Genomic DNA, 25,249 nt, shown 5'->3' on the forward strand with positions numbered 1-25,249 from the left:
CTGTGCCTGGACTTTTTCCCCCAACGACGATCCTGTTCATTTTCCTTTCGTACACATTATTTTAACAGAGTAAAGGGTTATGGCGCAGGGACCGTTATCTGCTTTCTGATTTGTAAACAAAAGAAAATCGGATGTAAATAAAAAGTAATTGGCTATGGCTATGTAGTTACTGTGATTGTGTTTAACTTGAGTTGAGGGGTGTCTTTTTATCTCCGCTGCTCTCGTTCACCAGCTCAGCAGCACGACTCTAGAGCGATACACCAAAATACTCACTTTTAACTTAAACAGAGAGAACTTGGCATCGTTTAGTGTGTGATATATATATCACTATGATCTGAATCCGCTGTAAAAAAAATGGTAAAACCATGACATTTTATTGACTTGATGCATATATCTCTGCTTCTGTCCTGATAATGCAGCTTTGTTTCCCAACAAATCCGGTGTGAACACCGTCCGGCTCGCTGGAGAGAACCAAAGTTCAGAAATCCTGTAGTATCCGTTCGTTGAAAAGAGCAAAAAGGAACATGTGATGGAATGGAACTATTCTACCTTGCGGAAGGTTGATAAAAAAAAGTCTTCTTTATCTTATAACCTAATAATAAACGGCGATGACCAACTGTGGTATAATCACAATAATACACTCGAGGTTTGTGCTATAACATGAGATATTGGCACTGGTGTACTGATCTCTCATGTTATAGCACTCCCTCTTGTGTATTATTACGTTAATATAAAGATTTTCAAAAGCCAACTTGCTTCACAAAAGTCTTTCAAAGAAATACTACAAGAAACTGCAAGCTCTTGGTCATTTTCTCATATTCATATTTAACACGATAAAAGTAACCTCTTTTATGTAATGAAGTGAGTGTAAAACTCAAATTAAACAAATTAAAAAGACACCTATGGCATTTTAATTTGAAGCATGTCAAAGCTTATTTCTGTTAATCATATTTTATACATATATTTTGACAGATATGAAATGAATTCTTATTAAGTCTAAATATCGTGTAAGTTGCATTGGATTTATGGTGTTTTGTCTAATGTTACCAGACTACCATCTACCATTAATCTGTTTTTATTTATTTTTATTTTTTTAAGCCTGAAATGACACTGTTTGATGCCCTCAATTTAAAATATTCACACTAAAGCATTTACACTGTTTATTAGGCTGTATTTACTCACATCAAAGAACTGAATTTTTAAAAACACTGAACAAACAAGCAGTTCTACTAAAAATGGCTGACATATAATCCCTGTCCAAAGAAAACAAAATCTCCAAATTAGTAACTTTACAAGAAAAGAGAAAAAAAACTTCTTAATTTTCAATGGCCATCAATGTGTACTGATTTTATTCCAAGAAATTATGAAGCATTTCTATTGGTCCATTTATCATGAAATTTTCACTGAGTGTTTAAGTGATGAAGTAACATTAAATAAATTGACAATAATGGAGATTCTTCTTTGGACAGCTACGATATGTTTCTTCATTTAATGACACACCCTCAGAAATATTGTAAATTGAATTAATACACAAATGGTAGGTGCTGGACACAAATTTTATATTTTCATTTATAGTAGAGATCTGTAGGATGCTTGCAACACCTTAGTCTTAATGCTTTCAAAATGATTTAGTAAAAATATAAATATATTAGGCTGCCAGCTCTCCCACTGCAGGGGATCAGTTTACCTGTTTCTAATGAAAGGACCTACATGGGTATAGCCATGCGCCATAACAGAATTAATGGATATGGTCTCCTATACATAATTAACAAACAGAATTATTAAAATTCCGTAACATATGTATTGCAAAACGTCAGTAGCTTGATAGATGAGTATAAACTGGAACAATATACTATTTCCAGCAGAGTTTATATAAAACACTTTCAAAACCATAGTGCAAAAGGATTCCCTAAAAGCTAATGCCAGTCATCATTACATGGTTTATGCATTCAAGCTACATGATGTAATGCAAAATGGTGTAATTGACTTTGAATAAACAAAACACCTTATTAAAATATTTTGAACATTTGCCTCCAGCAAAACCTACCAGTAGTATTTTATTTTTCAAATTCAAGGAGAACAAACACAATGCACAGAGAACTATCTACTGTTAGATGCACTAGGGTGGTTAAGCCCAAAAGCACAAAATGTTGTGTTACTGAGCATAACGAAGAATAGCAAGTTAGAAATGTGTTTATAAGCTTTTATATGTTTAATGACACACTCAAATGTGGACTGCTGCAACTAGCAAAGCTACAGTATTGGCCCCTACAGCATTGTGAGGTTACCACAAGGAAGTGCAACTTGTACAATCAAAATCAAAGGGCTTTTTCCCACTGCACATTCCAAAATAAGCACTGGCTCAAACAGGGATCAACTGAACTCTAACAAAAGGAAATTCTCCATCTGTTTTGGAGATGGCTAGAATCTTCATAAAGACTGACCATGGTTTAATTTTCATTTTGGTGAATTAATTATAGCCTAAAATATCTAACTTGGCTAATGTTACACTGCTTGCCAGTTATACTTAGCTGAGCTCATGCACTCCCTTGCTTACTAACTTAATGCTAGCTGAACTAGCATATTATGGCTGACCTAGCAGACCCTAAATGAATGCAACTGTAATTTTTCTTTTCTTTTTTTCATATAAAATCATGAAAAAACACTAACCCTGTAATTGTTAATAGCACTAGATAACTAGCTTATTTTAAATAGTTCAATGAATAGTAATAATTGCATAAATATATCTTTCTACATCAAATTATGTTGCACTTATTTGTGATGACTAAGTGGTGACTTCATCTTCATTTGGAAGAGTAAATAACAGACAATGCTATTCTTTCAGCTGCAGGGAGGGCACTTTGGGTCCCTATATAATACCAGATTCGATCCATATAGCAACAATCTTGAGCACATACAACTGGACCCAAACCCAACCACTCTGAAACTGTGAATACTAAAACAATGGAACATATATAATGAAGGTAGACATAAGCAACTGAGACAGTTGTACTCACCAATGTATCACCAGACAGGACTTCCAGTAATGAGATTAGGTTATGTCCATCTCGCAGGTCCTCGTACAGGTCATTTATATGTTTTCGTACCTGCAACACAAGCAGAAGAATTCACACACAGAATTCACTGGGCTGTTAACAAATATCATATAAAAAATAAGAAGAAAACATTTCCTGGGCTTCTGTGGTGACAGGTTGAGTCTATCGTAGTTTATTATTAATCTCGTTATTGGTTGCAGGCATTACAGTGTACAAAAGTGAACACCTTCTAAAAACCTCTCAGGTTTGACTGGGTTTCAAATAACAAGCCCTTCCTTACAGAAAAACATTTAATCTAAATTAAAATTGGAACTTAACTATGCACTGTAAATCATGTGTTAGTCAGCCATTTTTCTCAAAGGCTGAAACTAAAAAGTCATCCTCCACACTGCGTAGTGCACAGTGTAGGTCAGAAAATAATGTTTTTTCCATTAATTAGTTAGTGTAAATGAGTTAGAATAAGAAATATGTGCGCAATTGGGACACAGCTCAAATGTTTTGTCAACACTCATTCTAATAAATGCATGCATTTGCTTTAAGTTGCAGCCATGACTGGCACAGATATGCAAATGCACACACAGCTTGTCTATAAGAAATGAAAAGAGTGTAATCTCTTCATCCACTTCCGGTCTGTAAAAGCTATGCTAGCAGTTGACTAACGACAGAACTCTTATCTTCACTCTTCGCACCACTTCAACCTGACACCCCACAGCTTTAGGGAGCTCTCTGTGCAGAGTGCCCAGCCCTGAATACCATGTTGCTGAAGTCACTGAGCCTCACTAACCCAGCCATCTCCCCCCTAAACACAGCCAGTCACAGCTGAGCTACCAAAATAGATCAGAGGCCTTCAATTCTGGGTCAAAAAGTGCGCCCCTACCCAGCAGCCATCAGTGCTTGAACTAAGTCTTTTGAACCCCAAAAGTTTTCACTGGGCTGTGAAGCAATGGAATCAATATCAGTTCCCTACCTCACTATTGTTTTATGGGAGAATCCCATTCAGTCATCACATAGATGTTCCAGCATCTATTGTAAAGCATTTTTAGAGAAGTGGAATATGGGGGGCATGAAACTACCTGTTGATACCTCTCATTCCCAAAGAAATACTGTATTCTAGCGTTCACAAACTTTTGTCAATTTGCTTTTCTGTGGAGATTACACTGGATAATTGTTCATTATTGAACATTAATGCCAGAAAATGTTCAGATTCCCCACTCAAGCCCAATTAATTACAGCAGTAAACATAACGTTCTATTCTGTTACATGATTAACATGGATAAGAGTGTCTGCCAAAAGCAATAAAGGTAGAGGAATGCCTATAAACAAATATTACTTAGTCAAACAATGTCTTTTGTGTCAATTGAGAATGCTAAGACAATGAGATACTTATTAGCTCCATTAGCTTCACAGCCTCAGTAAAAAATGATAAAAGATACACTAGGTTAGATTTGGTATTCTTGATCCAGTGCTCCCCCAGGTGTGCGTGTTTGGGGAGTAGGTCGGTCCTACCCTCGTCCTGAAGTTACACAATGTAGTTCCTGCAGTACTGAGCCTGAAGTAGCTACGAGAGAAGCCCTATTCTCCTTATTACAGGTCAGTGCGGCATCACAATGATTTTTAAGCTGTAATTGCAAGATGGTGCTACCCACAAGGGTACATATTTAGCACTTTTAGTTATGGAAAATAATTGTACGATATTATATATGAATTGTTCATTTTTAATTGTTTTAATTTTAAACTGTTTCATCACCAGGAATTTAATTGAATTATTTTATTAGCTTACAAATATTTACCCCTCCCTCTTTACTCTTAGGGAACACAACTGAACTTTAAAACTAACTTGTACCTTTAAAGGCACATTTACACTATTTTTAACTTTAGTGACACTAATGTATCAGTATCTGTACCTGTACAATGTCTTGTTTTCTGACTGTGTAGTGCTCCTTTAAGAATTTTCAGACATCAAATGTGTACTAGCTATTAACAAAGTGTGTAGTCAGGGAAAATTCAATAGATTTAATGGTGTACCAAATAGCTTTTGATGTTTATGTTCAGTTTTTTATATAATATGTTTTACTTTAATCTAGTTAAACATATTCAGTATATTTAATATGCAAGTAAGACATTCAACTATTTTTAAAAATGCACCAATGAAAGCAGTAAGCACTGCTACCCAAGTTCAGACTGAATTATAGGTTTGCTATGTGCCACCCACATTCACTCTCTCTCTCTCTCTCTCTCTCTCTCTCTCTCTCTCTCTCTCTCTCTCTCTCTCTCTCTCTCTCTCTCTCTCTCTCTCTCTCTCATTCTCAGCCCAACACAATGATGCTTCTGGATAATGACACAAAGTTCTCAAAGTTTACATTTCGTTGGTCAATAAAAAAGAAATAAATCAATCTTATACCAATCTAAACAGCCCTCACAGACACTCATAAATCCATTTAAAATCACTATGCTATAATTTGCAGTATAATAGTTAGCCCAAAAGCATTTCCAGCAAGCTCTCACTTGTTCCATTACTTGAAAAGCATCTGTGATGCTTTCAGTCTGAGTCAGCTGAGACAGTTCAGTGCATGCAGATTGTAGCAGCAGATGAACAAATGTCAGCAAACCAGATTAAAACGTTATTCTTCGGGAACCACACCTTTCAGCCAAAGCGAAGGGAAATATTCTTGCTAAATTGTGAATAGTATCATAATCAATGTTGCTGTGACTAAACACTTGACTAAACAAGAGCCAACCTGTTTTGACCATCTTGGAAACAATAGCATCATGTCTTCTGTTATTAACTCAATACTCTGCACCCAGGTTCTATATTGGATCTGATTTTCAAACTCCTGGTAACCTTATAAACAGTGAAATACAGAGTAGTGGGGTGTCTCACAAACAAGCTTTCTTAGTCTGATAACTTAAAGGAATGCTAGGTAAAGGTTTACTATTTTTGCTCCTGGGATCCTCTTACTGTTGCAGAATGTGATTCACTTTTACAGCAGACATGTCACATTTAGCATTTTAATATATTTCGTTTTTCAAAATGAATACAGTACAAAATAATTACCTAAAAAATGAAACAATGTTAATGACAACAAATATTAAATTGATAGCCATGACAGTCAAAAGAAAACAAATACAAACCAAAAAGGTATTGAAGCATTAGCTTACTGTGCCTACCCTATTTACTTAGCTAATTAACAGTCCTTTTACTTCTGTATTTAGACATTACAAAACAACCAAAGAAAGAATATCAACAATTTATTTATTTATTTATAGAATAATTCATTTTGAGTTAAAAGTGAGTTACACATTTTCAGTTCCATATCAAAACTATTTCACTAATTTACCCCTTAAAACATATACATTTATTTTTGCTCTTATTTTTGTAAACATACCTGTTCCTCTGAGTTCATATTTGATTTCTTTAATTTCAAACAATTTCTAAACAGATGTATTGTTCTTTGTACATTATTTTAAAGTTAACTAGATCACTGAATTTTAAAGCATGTAAATTAATACATCGTTTGTTTGTTGGTTTATAACAATCCTTTCAAATCTTATAGTTTTATAGAAAATTGGCTTAGTTTTAGTCTTATATGTGTGTTTCCATACATCCCTTCATCAAGAATAATGTGGAGGAGGGGTTGGGGTGGGGCTGGCATTCCTACCCTCCTCCAAAAGCTACATACTGCAGTTTCTACAGTGCTGAGCTCAGAGTATTAACAACAGAGGGTCTGTTCTCCCTATTACAGGTCAGTAATGCATCGTAATGATTTAAAAAAATAAAAATGCTACATATTGTTAAGCCCAGGAATAACTGTCACATAGGAAAGTCCCTCAGCTGGAGGGTGTTGAATTTCAGCTTAACTTTTCCTCTTACTGAGTGAGACTACTTGTGAAATGCTCTTGTAAATACAAAGCACAACACAATAAATATTAATCATGGTTCCTGCAGGTCATTGTGTTTACATTTCGGCCTGAAACCAATTGGCACCTCATATCAACACATGGGGTCACTGTGCTTCCTGATCTACAGAAAGAATAAGCAATAATATTTCCCTCCAGTTACACTTCAGTAAGCTCCAGAATATCAGAACATGATTATTTATAATATTGTACAAGAGAATGCCAGGTGAAAACAGATGCTGAGAGATGATGGCTTACCTTGAGGAGATGCTGGTTGATCCATTTTGTAAACGTCTTTTTCTGCACTCTGTCTCTTTCATCTGTAAAAGACAAACAAAAAGCATAATGTTACTTCTGAATCAATCACTCTGTTTAATATAAGAAAGCAGGGACAGACGAATCTGAAAAATGCATAGACAACACCAAAAGAGGCAAAAAAGTCAGATAATATTGGTCAGTATAACTTTACATTTGCATTATTATTTTAATTCCATATTTAATACATTCCATATAATATGACTGTATTAAATATACAGGCATCACCCAAAACATTTGGTTAATATTTTTCATATAAATGTCTGAATCAGATGTTATAGTGCTTTGATGAAATTCAATTATTTAAATGTAAATAAAAGCATACTTTTAATATATTATAATTAAACCATTATTTAGAAATTCATTCATTCATTCATTCATTCATTGTCTGTAACCACTTATACAGTTTAGGGTCATGGTGGGTCTGAAGCCTACACGGAATTAATGGGTGCATGGCAGGAACACACCCTGGAAGGAGCGCCAGTTCTTATTATTTAAAAATGTCCCCCCAAAAAAAATCATAAGTAAGAGTTAAAAACAAAATGTAAAATCAATAGAAAAAACAAGCTCCTAACAAACATGCAAGACCTGTAAGAACACCAAGACTCTCAGCACCACAAACACAAATAAACATTCCTGTCCATCCTTCTCCTGGGAGAAGACACCAGGACCCTGGTCCTCATAACATAAATAAATAAGTTTAAAATTACTTAGATGGTTTGTGAGAAGCTGCAATGCAACCAATTTCTGAGACCAAACTTTGAAATTGTATTGTTTTAAGTCTTATTGGGTTGCTGGGTTATCTTCAGTAATGTATAGGTTTCTGCTGTTTTTTTCCAGACACAAAGAAATTATTTCAGAGCCATTTCAACTGGACAATAAATGAATGAGTTGTGTCATGACCCTTGTACAATGTTTTGTATACACTCCTAAAAATGATGGTTCTACAATGGTTCTTTATTGAAGCAAATAATTCTACATAGAACCGTGAAAAATTAAAGAACATTTTTCATGATCTTTGCACCATGAAGGAGTTCTTCAACTTAATGGAGGATGTGCTATAGAAAGTTCTGTATAGCACCTTTTAGAGAAGGGTTCTGTATTGCACCAAAAAGTGGTTCTATCGTTACAACATCAAGCTTGTTACAACAGAAGAACCATTTTGGTGCCATATAGAACCCTTTCTAAAGAGTGGTATATAGAACCATCTGAGCACATTTTCCATCAATCTGAAGAAGCCATTTACTATGCAAAGATCATGCAAGGGTTTTTAAGTGTTCAGGGTTCTATATGTAACCATTCCCTTTAATAAAGAACCCTTGTAGAACCATCATTTTTAAGTGTGTTTTGATTAGAAATTCATTCATTCATTCATTATCTGTAACCGTTTATCCAATTCAGGGTCGCGGTGGGTCCAGAGCCTACCTGGAATCATTGGGCACAAGGCAGGAACACACCCTGGAGGGGGTGCCAGTCCTTCACAGGGCAACACAGACACACACACACATTCACACCTACAGACACTTTTGAGTCGCCAATCCACCTGCAACGTGTGTTTTTGGACTGTGGGAGGAAACCGGAGCAACGGGGAGAACACACCAATTCCTCACAGACAGTCACCCGGAGCAGGAATCAAACCCACAACCTCCAGGCTCCTGGAGCTGTGTGACTGCGACACTACCTGCTGCGCCACAGTGCAACCCTTGATTAGAAATATTAGTGAAAAATCCCAAAGCTGTATTCCTATATTTTTCAACACTTTACAATCAAGGTACAATAATTAATGGTACTTAAAGACAGTAAGAAGCATTACTAAATGACTAAGCAAAGTCACAGTTAATCACTTAGTAATGACAGAAACAAAAACAAACATTATTTTAGGAGTTTATAAAATCCTAAAAGAATGCTAGTTAATGCTAGTTCTTGTTTATTATCTTTACTTAATGAATAATTGTGACATTACCTAAACATTTAATAGGGCATAATACTGTCTTAAGTATAATCAATTATTTACTTTTATTATAAAGTGTTATTGAAAAAAAAATATGTCATGTGCATTTAATCAAGAATTATTTGAAATTGACATTCAGAACTTCTAACCAAAATCTTGTCTATATCGATAATATCGATTATTTTTATCCTGTTATGTTCCCACTGTACGTTCATGTACTGTCCCTTTAAAACCATGCTACCACTCTGTAGTCAGGTGATTCTGCCCCTATCTGCCACATGAAAGCAACCTAAACACAGAGGCCAACAGAAAGACTCGAGCAGTTCGTACTAAAGAAAATTTGCATTCATATCGCCTAGCACTAATGTCATGCGTTTACGTCCTTGTGGCATAATTTTAACCAGGACAGTGCTCTCTCTGTTTCTCTCTCTCTTGCATAAGTCTTGTTTAATGAATTTTATAGGATTCCAGGGTGCAGCAATGTTTCTTAAACATTTATTTACAGAAAAATTTGCCTATATGGACAACATACTAATACACCCACAGGAGCTTTTATGACATCCCATTTTATGAAATCCCTAGACATCAGTATGTAGTTGGTCTTCCGTTTGCAGCTATAGCAGCTTCCACTCTTCTGAGAAAACTTCCTGGAAAGATCTTGGGAGTGTGTCAGTGTGAATTTTTGCACATTCATCCAGAAGAGCATTTGTGAGGTCAGGCAGGGATGATGAAGAGAGGACCTGGCTTGCAATCTCTGATCTAGTTCATCCCATATGTTGGAAGCATGCAATTGTCCAAAATGTCTTCGTATGGTACGAAGCATTACAGAACGTATTTCCATTGCTCTCCACTCAGTGTGGCATTGGGACTGGAAGAAACACAATTCAAAAATAAGGAAGAGTTTTCTAGTACATAAGGCCATATAGTGTATTTTACACTTTAATTTAATGCAAATTATTGCGATCTGAGTCACATGATGATGATGATGACTTGTATTTTTTATTTACAAGGTCAACTGCAGCTAGTGTACGATAGCCAGCTTGTCCAGATTGTACAAGGTTTCTCAACACAGTCTAACTACTACTTAACAGGGTCTACACTGTTTAATGATCTTAATTTTGTTCTTCAAGGATGGTCTGATACTTGAAATCCCATTTTACATTAAAACATCAGGAACTCATATTCAGTGCAATACGATTCATATTCTCAGAGGAGAGTGCAGATAATTATAGAAAGCTAAATTGAAAAGACTCCATGAGGATTTGGTTCCATTACATACTGTTCCTGACCACAGTATTTTCTGTTTCCCGTAACCACGGCGACTGCCCACATCCATGCCTCAGACACAGAAGGACCAGTGTCCCAGTTTTAGAATGGGGATATGGAGACTCTTGTATATGGTATCAGAGCCAATGTAGATAAAGTATTATTTAAATAGTGATAATCAGAAAGACTGCAATATATTTAACGGCTACACAGTCATCTGTAGTGTGTGCATTTTCACACATTTTCTTTGTTGCAGCCACACTGACCACTCTCCATTCATCAGCGTCACTGCTCAGTGAGCTAATAATTCAATGAATTGAATGAATAATTCAATCATGGAGGTGTTAATAAGTTAAAGTGCAATACAGTGAAACTAACCAAGCTTGAATTCTTTGCAGTGATAGGGATATGAATGGGTCACCAATCTCCAATGCCAATATAGCAGTTTTATGCTGAAATTCTGCAGGAAAAAAATATACTGGTTCTTTTTAAACCAAAACAAAAGCAATACTGGCATCACCAGACACTCACACCTACACACAAATGAAATCCACACTATCCCAATGTTCATGTAACAATCTTGCGTCTTTGAACTTAGCTCTTGGTTATTTTAATCATTTTTAACCATTTCTAATGGTCTATTTATCATTACAAATTCAATGTACACTCTCGTAAAAATGTACGTTAGAGGTACATCATTGGTCAATTTATATGTACCTTTAAAAGTACAACCTTGGTGTTAAAGTCCAGTTGTGTTCCCTAAAGGTACATTACATTCTCTTCTCCAGAAGGAGAGCTGAATATTTGTAAGATTTCATAATAGAGCTCAGTAAAAGAAAAGAAAGTCCTGAAGGTGAAATGGGTGTATGAAATCAACACAATTTTAAAAATCCGCAATTATAATAGAATAAGGTACAATTATGTTCTCTAATTAAATGTATTAAAGGTGTACCCTTGAGGGTAACACCACAGTGACAGCAAAATGTAACATCACAACAACAGTTTTTCTGAAAATGTATATTGAAGCTGGCACCATTGCATATAATAAAACAGCGTGATATCCTTCACCATTTCTCACTTCAGAGAAAACCACAACCACAGCAACATGCCATTAAAATCCTCATCACCTGCCAATACTACACATCAAAGACAACCACAACACAGGAAGCCGACCTGTCACATAGAAAACGTGGCGCAGGAGCAGGAAGCAGCACAGGAGGAAGAGGAGGAGATTTACTAACCCATACAGCACATGAGCATCACCATGTGAGCCTTGAACTCCCTGTCGCTCTTCAGATACTTCATCGTCCCCGGTTTAAACGCACTCCATGGCGTCTGCATGATCTGTCACTGCCACTGTAGTGAACGCATGGACGCTCCGAAAGACGCTGCTACTGACTACCGCCTACATGCCTACAAGGCAACTTCTCACTCAGTTTCTCTATTACTCCTTTCGCTACAGAACAAGTCAGGTCAGGTTTTCCAGAATCATGCTGTGAGCAAGAGGCTCCGCCACATGGCCAAATGTTTACTCAAGGCCTACGCACTCCACTTCCTTGTACAGCTCAATAGGAACAGGAGAGTGTTAGAGACACGGGGCTGTGTCCTGCAGCCTGGACCTTTCAGAGGAGCACAGGAGGAGGAGACTGACTGACTGACTGACTGACCTTCTGGACTGTTTTATCAGTGGGAGAATGAAAGCAGTGTTTACATACACTCTCAGAAAAAAATGTATGGTAGAGGTACATTATTGTCACTAAAGCTACAAACAGTGTAAATGTACTTTTAGAGAATAAAACAACTGTTGGACCTTTAAAGGTATGAAACCAACACAATTTTACACACAAATAAAAAAATAAATGTTGTTTTATACAAAATTTGAATCTTGGTAAGATACAGTTTACAAAATAAGCAAATGTTTTTTGCTTTTTTTTACAGTAAAATAAAACTTTGTAATTAATATAACCATGTAATACTGATATATTATACATATTTAATGTATTATAATTAATATTAGTATTACATTGATTATGTTTCAACAGTGCGTTATTGAGTTTTCAGTGTTTATTTTTTATATAGTCAAGAATATAATTATCGCAAAGAATGGTATATTGAAATATTGTGATATTATTTTAGGTTCATATCGCCCACCCCTAGTTCAAAGCCAATTTTTATTGTGTTCCAGAGTTTATTTACTTACTGGAGTTCAATAAAGTTGTCTGTAAAAATACCAATACCAATACCAATAAAGTAGTCTATACATCAATACTACATATTAATATTAATTCTGGAATATACCTATGACTATACTGTGTATTTAGTAATGTAGGTTTTACTTAAGTTAACAAACCCAGTAATCCTACATGTCTCCTGTGATCTCTTATTGTGCTCAGATTTACCTTGAGATTAACATTCGAGTTTACCTGAGACAGAAATATAATCAGGGAATTTCCACCAAGACAAAGAAACTTCTCAATGTTGATGCTGCAAAAGAACTATAATTATGATTTTAATCTGGGCCTCCTTTGGTCAAATGTGGTTATTAGACCATAATTTTAAAAGAATCCCCTTTAAAATGTCTGAGCGCTAAAATAGCTACATGAAACAAGTTATGAAACAAGTTCTACCTCTGAGTAGATCATCACACACTTGCCTCAAACTCTGTAAAATTCACACATGGCCTCAGACAGACTTGTTTATGTAAAATGCAGATGAGAAACCCAGATGAGAACATAGGGATCATACACTATACTTAAAATGATTTAACAGAAGAGAACTGATGAACAACAATAATAATAAAACAATTAATAGAAAGAAAAAACACAAATATTTCTGAGTAGGTTCAACCAGTTGCTTCTGTTTTTGTATTTTATATATTAGTTAACATCATTTATTTGAGTGTTTAAGAAGTGTGACATTTTAAAACTGTTCATCATATTTGTAAAAAATAAAAAATAAAAAATATTGGTTAGCAGGATGGCTTTAAAATCATAATCTGGTTTTAAATAAATCAATTATTTTAGACATGGTGAGAAGAGGAGTATATTCCAAAGCAATACTTTCATCCATGGCTTTGTATCGTAACATAGAAATATCTTGTCTGAAAATATTTCTTAATCTAGGCGTCAATTTATGAGTCACATTAATGACTAGCACAAGCAGGCAAGCACTGTTACATAAGGCCACCTGATAAATCAGACATGATGTCTGAGAGGATGTTTACTACAGTGCACTCTGTGAAATGAACCAAAAGAACTGTGCCATGGACATTAGAGAGAAAAGACTTGTGCAATCACTGATCATGTTTAAACAAATGAAAAGCCGAATCTGCTAAGAGGCAGCAGTAGACGGGCAGCAGAAGGTTTAACCTGCTCTTTATCACAAGCCTGAGTCTATCCTATTAGAAACAAACGAGATATATTTTCTGGACTAGTTTTAAACCAGAGAGAATTGCCAGAGGAATATATCCTTGTAACTGAACTAAAGACTAGGTTAAATCTGTCTGAGAAACCAGTTCATCTGGTCCAGCTTTGTTTTTGGTTCAAAATGTTTTCAACTACAACAGAGACAAACTATGAGAGAGCACTACATGTAGCCTCCAGGTTTCTTAGTCTCAGACTAAGCAAATGAAGTTTAAACAATATGTAAAAGATTAAATCATCTACTGACAAAATACACAGAAGCTGAATCTTAAGGCCTCTCCAGAGAATGAGGAGTCTAATCTTGGGAGAATAGTGCCCTCTTGAGGGCTGGAAACAATTCAGTTATATTCTTGGGACATTCTCCACAAACTGCTCAATGCTGCAATAAAATAAATAAGTGCAGCTTTCTTTTTATCAAATGAAACTAAATGGAGCTAAAGGTCAGAGCTGCTCATAAATTCCACAGCTCTATTCACAGCCGATCCTTTTTTAAAGTCCATGCTAACACCTGGAAGCTGTTTTACTGGCACCGGCATTCTGTCTCTGTGATCATAAACAAGTCAATCTCAAAAGCAAAGATAACCATAAGATAGTAATGATGATGATGATTAAGCAAACAATGCTCTAATCATAAACACATTAGGCTCAATAAATTCCAGAAGCCTGAGCTCCTCTCAGGAAACTTATCACAGTCTTTAATCGGAGAGTGGCAAAAGTCTTTTTTAATCCAGCCATTCAGTGCCAACTTACTTTAATCAAGTTCTGAAATAGCCTTTTACCACCCATTTACATTTTCTGTAACACAATTAAAGACAAGTGATCTGTGATCTGTTAATGCTCCTGAAGATTTGATTAACAGACAAAAGCACAAAAAGATTTGCAGTGATCAACTTGATTGGATTTTGTAAATATAATCAAATTTAAAATGAGATGCTGGTAGGTCTGTGCTCGTATCATTTGCCATAATTTGTAAAAACGATTAAAAAATCCTCATTATACTGATAATCATCAAATTCAGACTTGTTTACACAATGAGGTCATGTTACCCACAATATTGCACACGTTCTTTACATGAGTTATTTAGTGCACTCTGGTTGTTTAATATTATTCATGTATTCATAGTCTGTAACGGCTTATCCAGTTCAGGATAGCAATGGGTTCAGAGCCTACCTGGAATCACTAAGCGCAGGGCAGGAACACACCCTGGAGGGGGTGCCAGTCCTTCACAGGGTGACACATACATACACACACACACACACACACACACACACCTATGTATACTTTTTTGAGTCGCCAATCCACCTACTTACATGTGTTTTTTCAACCATGGGAGGAAACTGGAGCACACGGAGGAAACCCAGGCGGACACAGGGAGAACACACCAAACTCCTCACAGAGGAGGCGTGGGTTTCCTCATGGTGCTCCGGTTTCCTCCCACAGTCCAAAAATACACATTGGTAGGTGGATTGGTGACCCAAAAGTGTCCGTAGGTGTGAGTGTGTGTGTTGCCCTGTGAAGGACTGGCGTCCCCTCCAGGGTGTATTCCCGCCTTGCGCCCAATGATTCCACGTAGTCTCTGGACCCACCACGACCCTAAACTAGATAATTGGTAACAGATAATGAATGAATGAATTAATTAATGATTAATGTTAATATAACATATATTTTGTTGCAGTAGTGTTTTCTTAAATTAATTAAAGTGTAATTCAGTTATTGCCAAAATACCCTAAAATATCATGATATAGTTTTAGGGTAATATCGCTCACCCCTAGACACCCTACAAAGAATTTGAACAGAGGTATGTTTACGAAACTAAATGTCATTTTAATATCATGCACAGCAGTACAAACTATGACTCTTTATTTAACCCATCCATGGCAGTGAATAACACACACACACAAACTAGCGTACCATGGTTAGTGAAGCCACAACCTATTTTGGAAATGAAGTTGTTACTTTTTTATATTTTTTATTTATTTATTTTTTATTGGAATCACTGGGAGCAAGGCAGGAACACATATAAAGTGCAATATATATATATATATATATATATATATATATATATATATATATAATTATATTGCACTATATGTGTTCCTGCCTTGCTCCCAGTATATATATTTTTTCACTATGCAAATTGTCCAGCGAGCCTACAGGTCTTCTGAGTTTTATATGTAAGGCTGATATCAGTACAAACGATATGTCCAAACATGTGTGGATACTCCTTTTAATTAGTTCAGCTACATGAAGGTGCACGCCTTATGGGCACTGGCATTTAACTGTACACCCAGAGTTTGTATAATCTCAATAGAAATACACTGAAAAAAGAATTGGGCGTCACACAAGAAGCTAAGGACACCATGTTCAATGCAGAGTACTGGCTAAAGGAACATAAAGCCTCCCAGCTCTGGTGTGTGGATTCGTTCTGTTAATTGATTTTAAATACATAGGCTAATATCAGTACTTGGAAAGCCTTCCAAGAATATCGGACTTTCATTACCTGTGTACACAAACTTTTGGCCTTCTAGTGTATCTCTCCCCACCGTTAACATATTTTCAAAATATTTTACCTCGGAAACACCATAAAACGATATCTCCAATAAGCCGTGCATAAATATACCATGTCTTTTCTGCAAAAATGTGTGTTAGAGCCCACCACTGTGCACTGTTTTACAGTCATTTAGTTCCTCTGAAACAATGACTGATTACATTATCCATCCATTATCTGTAACCGCTTATCCGGAGCACCCGGAGGAAACCCACGCGGACAACACACCAACTCCTCACAGAAAGTCACCCGGAGTGGGAATCGAACCCACAACCTCCAGGCCCCTGGAGCTGTGTAACTGCGACACTACCTGCTGCACCACCGTGCCGCCCTGATTACCTTATTATTAATTAAATAAAAATGATGTAATTGTCCTTTAAAGCAACCCTTGGTAGTATTTTTGCCTTAAAATCACAGGTTCAAAATCACTGTGATGATTCACTGAACTGTAATAGGGAGAACAGAGTCTCTGTCACTGTTACTCTGGGCTCAGCACTGCAGGAACTATACTATGCAACTTTTGGAGAATGGTAAGGAACCACCCCCTCCCTCCCTCTCCCTCATCCTTTCAGGACATTGCTTAAAATGTGAATTGCACTCTACGACTGTAGCCCAGGAGCAAAACTACCAATTCAGGTCTAGCGTTGCTTTAAGCAAATCAGGATGTGACAGGAAGCTCAAAATATTCTCACTGACAGAGTGAAGACATTATGGTGTCCAGGATAATGTAAAATAAATCCACTGTTTAATTTAATTAATTATTATTATTTTTATTATTATTATTATATACATTACTATTAAAAGCTATAAGTAACTTCACCATAGGTTCCACTTGCCTGACAGACATAAAATAGTTAAAGACACAGTTGGAGAAAAAAGTAACAATAAAACACTTCACAGCTGTTTATAAAGACTGCCAAAAGAACCAGATATCCATTCCAAAAACCAATGATATCCTTTTGGAAATAAAGTACGCCAACAATCAGCACGAAATGGATAAGTGGTTACAGACAACTCTTATTCATTACTGCAGTTTTCACAGCATTGTTGCAAAATTCAGCAGAAAGCTATAGACGAGCTTAAAATAAGTAAATAAATAAAAGTTTGTGTCTTTAAAATAAATGCACTATGCATCTGTGCTTAATAAAGCTAGGCCTAATATCATACACTTCAAATTGTGAATTAGGGATGTTCAAATCCAAACCACTTCCAATCAACTGTTTCTTCTACCAATAATATTATAAAAATTAACAAATCAGTCTAAACATCAACGGTGTAGAAAGTTGTCACAGACTTTCAAATGAATTCAAACTAGCCATTAAATATCTGAGTGCAGAATCTGTAAATATTAAATGAGCAGTTATGCTCTGAATTTTTCAGCCACTTTACTCCAAGCTGAATGCAACCGTGACACCAGTACAAAATCTAATCCCATAATTTTTCTTTCACAAGTCTCAAATGGGATTAAACTAAAAGCACTGCCAAAATTTTCTGCCATAAATTCTGGTTTAAACTGCTGTTAGCAGTGCGCTTAAAACCAAGAGAATTGAGAAAGCTACTGTACATGTACGTACATGTTGTAGACAAGCATTATAAGAAAGAGCACTGCATATACAGGGGTTGGACAATGAAACTGAAACACCTGTCATTTTAGTGTGTGAAGTTTCATGGCTAAATTGGACCAGCCTGGTGGCCAGTCTTCATTAATTGCACATTGCACCAGTAAGAGCAGAGTGAGAAGGTTCAATTAGCAGAGGGTAAGAGCACAGTTTTGCTCAAAATATTGCAATGCACACAACATTATGGGTGACATACCAGAGTTCAAAAGAGGACAAATTGTTGGTGCACGTCTTGCTGGTGCATCTGTGACCAAGACAGCAAGTCTTTATGATGTATCAAAAGCCACGGTATCCAGGGTAATGTCAGCATACCACCAAGAAGGACAAAACACATCCAACAGGATTAACTGTGGACGCAAGAGGAAGCTGTCTGAAAGGGATGTTCGGGTGCTTAATATTAAATAAAGCCATAAAACCACAGCTGCCCAAATCACAGCAGAATTAAATGTGCACCTCAACTCTCCTGTTTCCACCAGAACTGTCCGTCGGGAGCTCCACGGGGTCAATATACACGGCCAGCTACTATAGCCAAACATTTGGTCACTCATGCCAATGCCAAACGTCGGTTTCAATGGTGCAAGGAGTGCAAATTTTGGCTGTGGACAATGTGAAACATGTATTGTTCTCTGATGAGTCCACCTTTACAGTTTTCCCCACATCCGGGAGAGTTATGGTGTGGAGAAGGCCCAAAGAAGTGTACCACCCAGACTGTTGTATGCCCAGAGTGAAGCATGGGGGTGGATCAGTGATGGTTTGGGCTGCCATATCATGGCATTCCCTTGGCCCAATACTTGTGCTAGATGGACGCGTCACTGCCAAGGACTTCCAAACCATTCTGGAGGACCATGTGCATCCAATGGTTCAAAGGTGTCCTGAAGGCTGTGCCATGTATCAGGATGACAGTGCACCAGTACACACAGCAAAACTGGTGAAAGACCACTGAACTGGTTTGATGAACATGAAAGTGTAGTTGAACATCTCCTATGGCCTGCACAGTCACCAGATCTAAATATTATTGAGCCACTTTGGGCTGTTTTGGAGGAGCGAGTCAGGAAACGTTTTCCTCCACCAGCATCACGTAGTGACCTGGCCACTATCCTGCAAGAAGAATGGCTTAAAATCCCTCTGACCACTGTGCAAGACTTGTATATGTCATTCCCAAATAGAGGCCCTACACCATACTAATAAATTATTGTGGTCTAAAACCAGGTGTTTCAGTTTCATTGTCCAACCCCTGTACATAACAGTTAAGACCTCATAGATGTATATGTGAAGTAACCTGTAGCTATAACCAGATTAATCCAATAGTATTAATACTAAATACAATACTAGACCCACCACAAACTCATTATTCATAAATAGTCACATACATTGCATCATTTTATTTTTTATAAGAAATGTTGTTCACAAAGTTAAATATGCAGATTGTAGAATTATCAGACCTACACAGGTTGTATTGTGGATTTATTATATATAAAATACAAATGCTTATTGGATTAGAATGATGTCAGCATTAAAGTACTCAGACTGGATCAGGAGGCCAAAAAATGTTAAGCTGTTTAGTAAATGCCAAGTGAGTTTTGTTCTAATTCAAAAAGCATGCATGTAACTCCTTTGGTCAGCGGAGCTGATAAAATGAATAATGAGTGTAGACACAAGGTGGGCGTCCCTAACAATCCACTGATTGTTGAGTGTTTGTTACAATGTATATACCACTGTTCATTTGTAACATGTAAGTTTATGAGATCGAATGTTCAACTGAGTCATCTCATAGACTTAGTTAACTTATACGTTTTTATTCTTGGATGTTGGTTACCTGCAGATGTTGTGAAGAATGGTGCCTGGTGAACGGGTCTATCATCAAAATTATTTCCATTAGGAACAATGGGTATTTATTTGGTTCTTAAGGGGAAAGCTGAGTAATCCATCTGAATTTGGCCACACGGGCAATAGAAAACATAAAAGACTAATTAATTCAACATTTGGAACAGTTGCATCCTGATCAAGGTCTTGGTGGACGTGAAGCCAAGAAGGAGTCAATGGACGCAAGGCAGTTCATCACAGGACAGCACACACTCACTCAGTCAAAAACTAGCTAGTTCCTTCAACAATTTTATTTTATATATTTAGGTATATATTATTTAAGCTGTTAATAGTGAATTGAATTTAAGTGACTGCTTTTTTTTCTGGGACAAGTCTGTCTTTGTGTTAATTGTATCCCCTCCATTGTCTAGTCCTGGTGCTGGTTGCCAAATTGAAAATGTCAATTTATAGTTAATAATAACTAATTTGATTCTGAAGTTGTTTTTTTTCTTCTTACTTCAGTTTTTAATAGTTCATTACTGTTCAAACAAATCTGGCACACAGACAAACCTGGAGCTACTTTAAGTGACATGTGATAGCAAAAACTGAAGACAATGCCCTGTAATGAAAGTCAGTCAGTGACAGATGTTGTAAATATTGTATATAGAAATATTGAAAATGTGTTTAATAATTAGGGATGGGCAGTATCCACATTTTTCATACCGTAATATCGTCTCAAAATATTATCTCGATACATGGTATTTCCATGTGGAGGGGGTGCTCTGTCAAACTGCGCTGAGCCTTTTATCTGTGAGCACAAAGTCGAGTGAATATAGCTGAGTACAGCCCGATAGTGCACACCGACACAAGTCTTGACGATAAAAACCGTTTCTGAGAGAGCAAATTTCAGCAACCGGTGCCGAAGGAACCGAAATGTTCGAAAATAAGCGAAATAAGACACTGTGTACTGTTTAGAAACACAGCCGGCGCTAACGGGCACTTGTGGCTTAGCACATCACAGCAAAGGCTCAAAACGCACATATTTAGAGGATGAAGCCATATACCTATGAGCACAAAGCCGAGTTAAGGATTTTCTGAGTATTTTGTCTGTTTACAGCCTTTTCCCTTTCTCATTTAACCCAAACTCAGCGCTAAATTTACAACCGCGGTGGGCTGCTGGGCTTGTGCTTTTCTCCACCCGTTTTCAGACCGTGACATCAGCAGTCATTGAGCTCCCACAGCGCCCCCTCCCTGTGGCTCTCTTAAATGCACATTAACATTTTAGCCGAATTTTAAAGACACAGAACATACATTTGAAACAGTACACCACACACGTCATAAATACCGCCCTCATTTTGAGATACCGTCCACATTTTTAAATACCGCGGTATTATAGTTATACCCCCAACCCTATGAAAAAATCATACCATTGTTATTGAAATATTTTAAATTGTGATATATATTGATATTGAATTATTGTCCAGCCCTAACATAAAGACATACATGTTGTATAAGGTAACTGCTGCATTATTTAAAGAGGAACAGAACATCTCAGTGTTCACAATCTGCTGCTCTGACTGCTGTCCTGCTGCAGAATGTTATAGTATGACAGTGCTTGTCGTAGGTGATGTTTTTTAGGTGATTGAAGGCAATGCTGTGTTCAGTAAGTCACATATGCTGTAAACATTATAAACATGCATTTTATGTATTAAACACTGAATTTCATACAAAACTGCAACTTACTGACCAAAACAAAGTAAAATGACAAATCACATTTGCAGTGGAGTTACAAGTGACTGCAGTGCATCATGTCTTTCATTTATTTGCCTTTTTGTGTCCCCACTACAATAGCTCTGCTTTGGGGAAGACCCGATTTAACCCATCTGTGGCAGTTGGGGGTTAAGAGTCGTGTTCAAAAGCACTTCAACTGTGGATGTCGAGGGATGAGACAGCACTGACTGTTTCACTGTTCCTCTGTTTCTAAGACCGCTTGTGAAGTGTAAATTTTCATAGCTAGGCCTGTCACAATAATAATATTATCAATTTATCATACAAAATATGGACCATCTCAATATTTGTTGCTGACATCAATTGTGTTTACAAGCAGGTTTATTTAGATAATGAATGTCACCAGTATTTTAGCATGGTCCTCTGGTCTGTCCTTTGGTTTCCTCTGTTCCTGAGCAGTTATGTAGATCTGTATGAAAACAGTGTTTTTATTTTATTTACATTGTATTTATATAGTTTAATAATTATGTTTTTGCTAAAAGTTTATTGCTAACACTTTAATGGAGTGTAATTGTAATATTATGCTATTATATTGTTGTTATATCTGTGGCATGAAATAGGTTATTGCGACAGGCCTATTCTTAGAATTGTTAAAGAGAACAACAGTACTAGAGGAGAGGGGTGTGCAAGCATTAAAGGTGCTATAAGCTTGAAAACAGAATTGACACACATTTTGGTAATTAACATTTCTGATAATGCTGAATAACTTTTTCAGCCCTACTACAGACCACATTTTAAAGAATAGCCAGCCACGGAGGGGAAAATGTGTCAAATTGGCACTTGAGCAAATTGTGCTGAGAGGCTGTCTGCAGTATCACTGTCAGGGCTCGACAGGTCTAGCCAGTTCGCTGCTCTGTCAAGTGCCAAATGAGCACTGACTTTAAGAGCTCATAGTGTCGGATATCAGAAATCTGACAACAAAAAAGACCTATTTGCACTAAAGGTGATGTCTGGGATGGTAAATTCAGTGAATGTTTCCTCACCATTTGCTAGCACTTTGTTTTAACTGCACACTGGATAAAGCTCTAATGTTTGTACTTATGCCTGGCTCTGAAAATGGGGAAAAACCTAAGGGTCTACATCCAAAATGCATCTGGAGGTGTTTGGAAGGTGGAGAGACCTTTAAACATTGAAAATCATCAACAGAAATGAGGATTTTACTCTATTTCTGTTTTACAGGTGGGCAATATTTACTTATTTCTGCTGTTACAGATTAGATAAAGTGGAACTGACTCCAAATTCACGAAACTGCTAACTGGATGAAAGTAAACACAGACTGAAAGTGCTACAAAACTGGACAGCTCGACTTATAAATGAGTTTCTGTAGGGGAGGGGGCCTGGGAGGGGGAGTTTGTTTTGCTGTGAGAACTGTTGTTCTGCAAATTTGACAATGTTGCTTTTAAAGGAACACTATGTAAGGTTTTTGCTTTCATCTTCAAAATCATTGCGATGCTCCATTGAGCTGTAATAGAAATAACAGAACCTCTGCACTCAGCACTGTAGAAACTGCACTATAACTTTTGGAGGAGGGTAGGAAACTTACCCTGCCCCACTTGATTTCAGTACAGTGCTTTAAATGAGATTTATGCTCTGCAACTCTAGGTGGAGTCCAGGAGCCAAATTATAAGGAGCAAACCAGGAGCCTACAAATCTTACCTTGGATTCTTTTAAAGCAACACTAGGTAGCATTTGGTATTTTTGCTCCTGGGCTGCCCTACCGCTGCAGAGTGTAATTCACTTGTATAGCACTGTCCTGAAATCAAGTGCCATTTTCCTATCCTCCCTTAAAAATTACATAGTATAGTTTCTGCAGTGCTGAGCCAAGAACAGCAATGACATAGGCCCTGTTCTCCATATAACAGCTCAGTGGAGCATCTAAATTATTTTTAAGCTGTAATTTCAGTTAAATATATAAAGTTCAAAATATTACATAGTGTACCTTTAATGTGATCAATGTGAAATTATTTTTATATGAATGCTATAACACATACATGATAAACCACTGTGATGGCAGAAGTGAGCACAGGATGCTACAACATCATCAGGGTGGTACAAACAGAAATAGCAATTCAATGTCTTCAATCATGAAAGCTCCGCTTGTTGTCCCAAGACAGTTTGAGAGGATGAAAGCATGCCTGAGATGCACACTATGCCTGATAAAACGAGAATGATAACAAAGAAATCAAGCCTGAACTTGATCCGAACTGGGATCCAGTAACAATTTTAACATATCCTTCATAATCAGTGAAACAGACACACTATCTCAACATGAATACAGTTGTGCACAAGCAACGCCCTTTTCCTAGAGTAGTCGCTGGAGGAACTTTAACTTGCTGGGTACTAGACAGCACAATAATGAAATAAATGTCATATAGTCATAGATAAAATAATGACTTCATTATGACCTCCATAATTAGAGTCATACGGAGTTCAAATTACAAGAATAACTCACCTATGATCAGATAAACAGGATTATCATGCTGAAGAATGAGGCTCATATAAGTGACCAAACCATAACACTGGGCTTTGGTTCGGTTTCCTTTAGAATCAAAGTCTTAGTTTAAAATATAACCTTAAAGGGCAAGAAAATATTTTCCTCACGCACAGCTTCACTGACCTTTTTTTTAACAGGTGTGGAAACTTCTTATTTTAAGGTGCACCAATTGCTGACACAGGTTCGTTTCTGCACACACTGCTGTATATTCCCCCTTGGAAAGGCATAAAATGTAATGGGATGCACTGGGGCATCTGCACATGGGTTTAAGGTCATCAAGGTCAATGGCAAGCAATGGCTGGAAGTGTATTAGGCCAAAAGCTTTAGGCTGTGAAGCAGCAGAACTGTGAGAGCACTAGACCTGTCACAATAGTGATATTTTGTGGCCGATTTATTGTAATAATAAGAAGTAATTGCAATGAACAATATTATTGCCATTTTAAGACAATGTTATACCAATGATATAATGAAAATATAATAGCATAATAATGCAATTACACCACTTTAAAGAGCAAAGAATTTTTAGCAAAATTATAGTTATTAAGGAAATTCAGATATTGGATGTGAAATTATTTAAATACATAATAAATAAAACATAAATAAAATAAAGCCTGCTTCCAGAAATTCGACATAACAGCTCCAGAATAGAGGGATCAGGGAAAAGCAGGGAACTGAACAGATTAACTGGCTAAAATATTAGTGACATTAAAGGAACACTTAAAGTAAGGAATTAAAGTAAGGTTTGTTTTATTTGCTTCTTCCCCCCAGGTTTATTCATGTTTACAGCACTGAACTAAAATCATTGGGGGGAAGGGAATTGTAGTACTATCCTCCAAAAGTTATCTAGTGTGTTTCCTGTAGTGCTGAGCCCAGATTAACAATGACAGGCTCTATTCTCCCTATTACAGGTCAGCTGAGCAACACAATGATTTTGAACCTGTAATGTTATGGTAATAATATGACATACTGTTCCTTTAATTCTAATGGAATCTAACATATAAGTAAACACAACGGGCAATATTGAGTTCAGCAAAAATGATTAAGAAATGGTCATACAGTGTGTGATAAGTCCATAATGTAATTATTTTTG

At 36.7% G+C, this 25,249-nt stretch overlaps 1 protein-coding gene across 1 annotated transcript in view; it reads right to left on the reverse strand.

Moving 5' to 3' along the window:
- Positions 1-25,249, reverse strand: part of dst (dystonin) — a 194,724-nt gene that overhangs the window by 130,076 nt on the left and 39,399 nt on the right. The window contains exons 7-8 of the mRNA XM_066678377.1: positions 7,212-7,273; positions 3,018-3,107 (exon numbers count right to left, since the gene is read on the reverse strand). Of these exons, the coding sequence (XP_066534474.1) occupies positions 3,018-3,107; positions 7,212-7,273 (152 nt within the window). The remainder of the gene's footprint in view (positions 1-3,017; positions 3,108-7,211; positions 7,274-25,249) is intronic.

This window comes from Hoplias malabaricus, chromosome 8 (genome assembly GCF_029633855.1).
Source record: "Hoplias malabaricus isolate fHopMal1 chromosome 8, fHopMal1.hap1, whole genome shotgun sequence".
In the NCBI taxonomy this organism is placed as follows: Eukaryota; Metazoa; Chordata; class Actinopteri; order Characiformes; family Erythrinidae; genus Hoplias; species Hoplias malabaricus.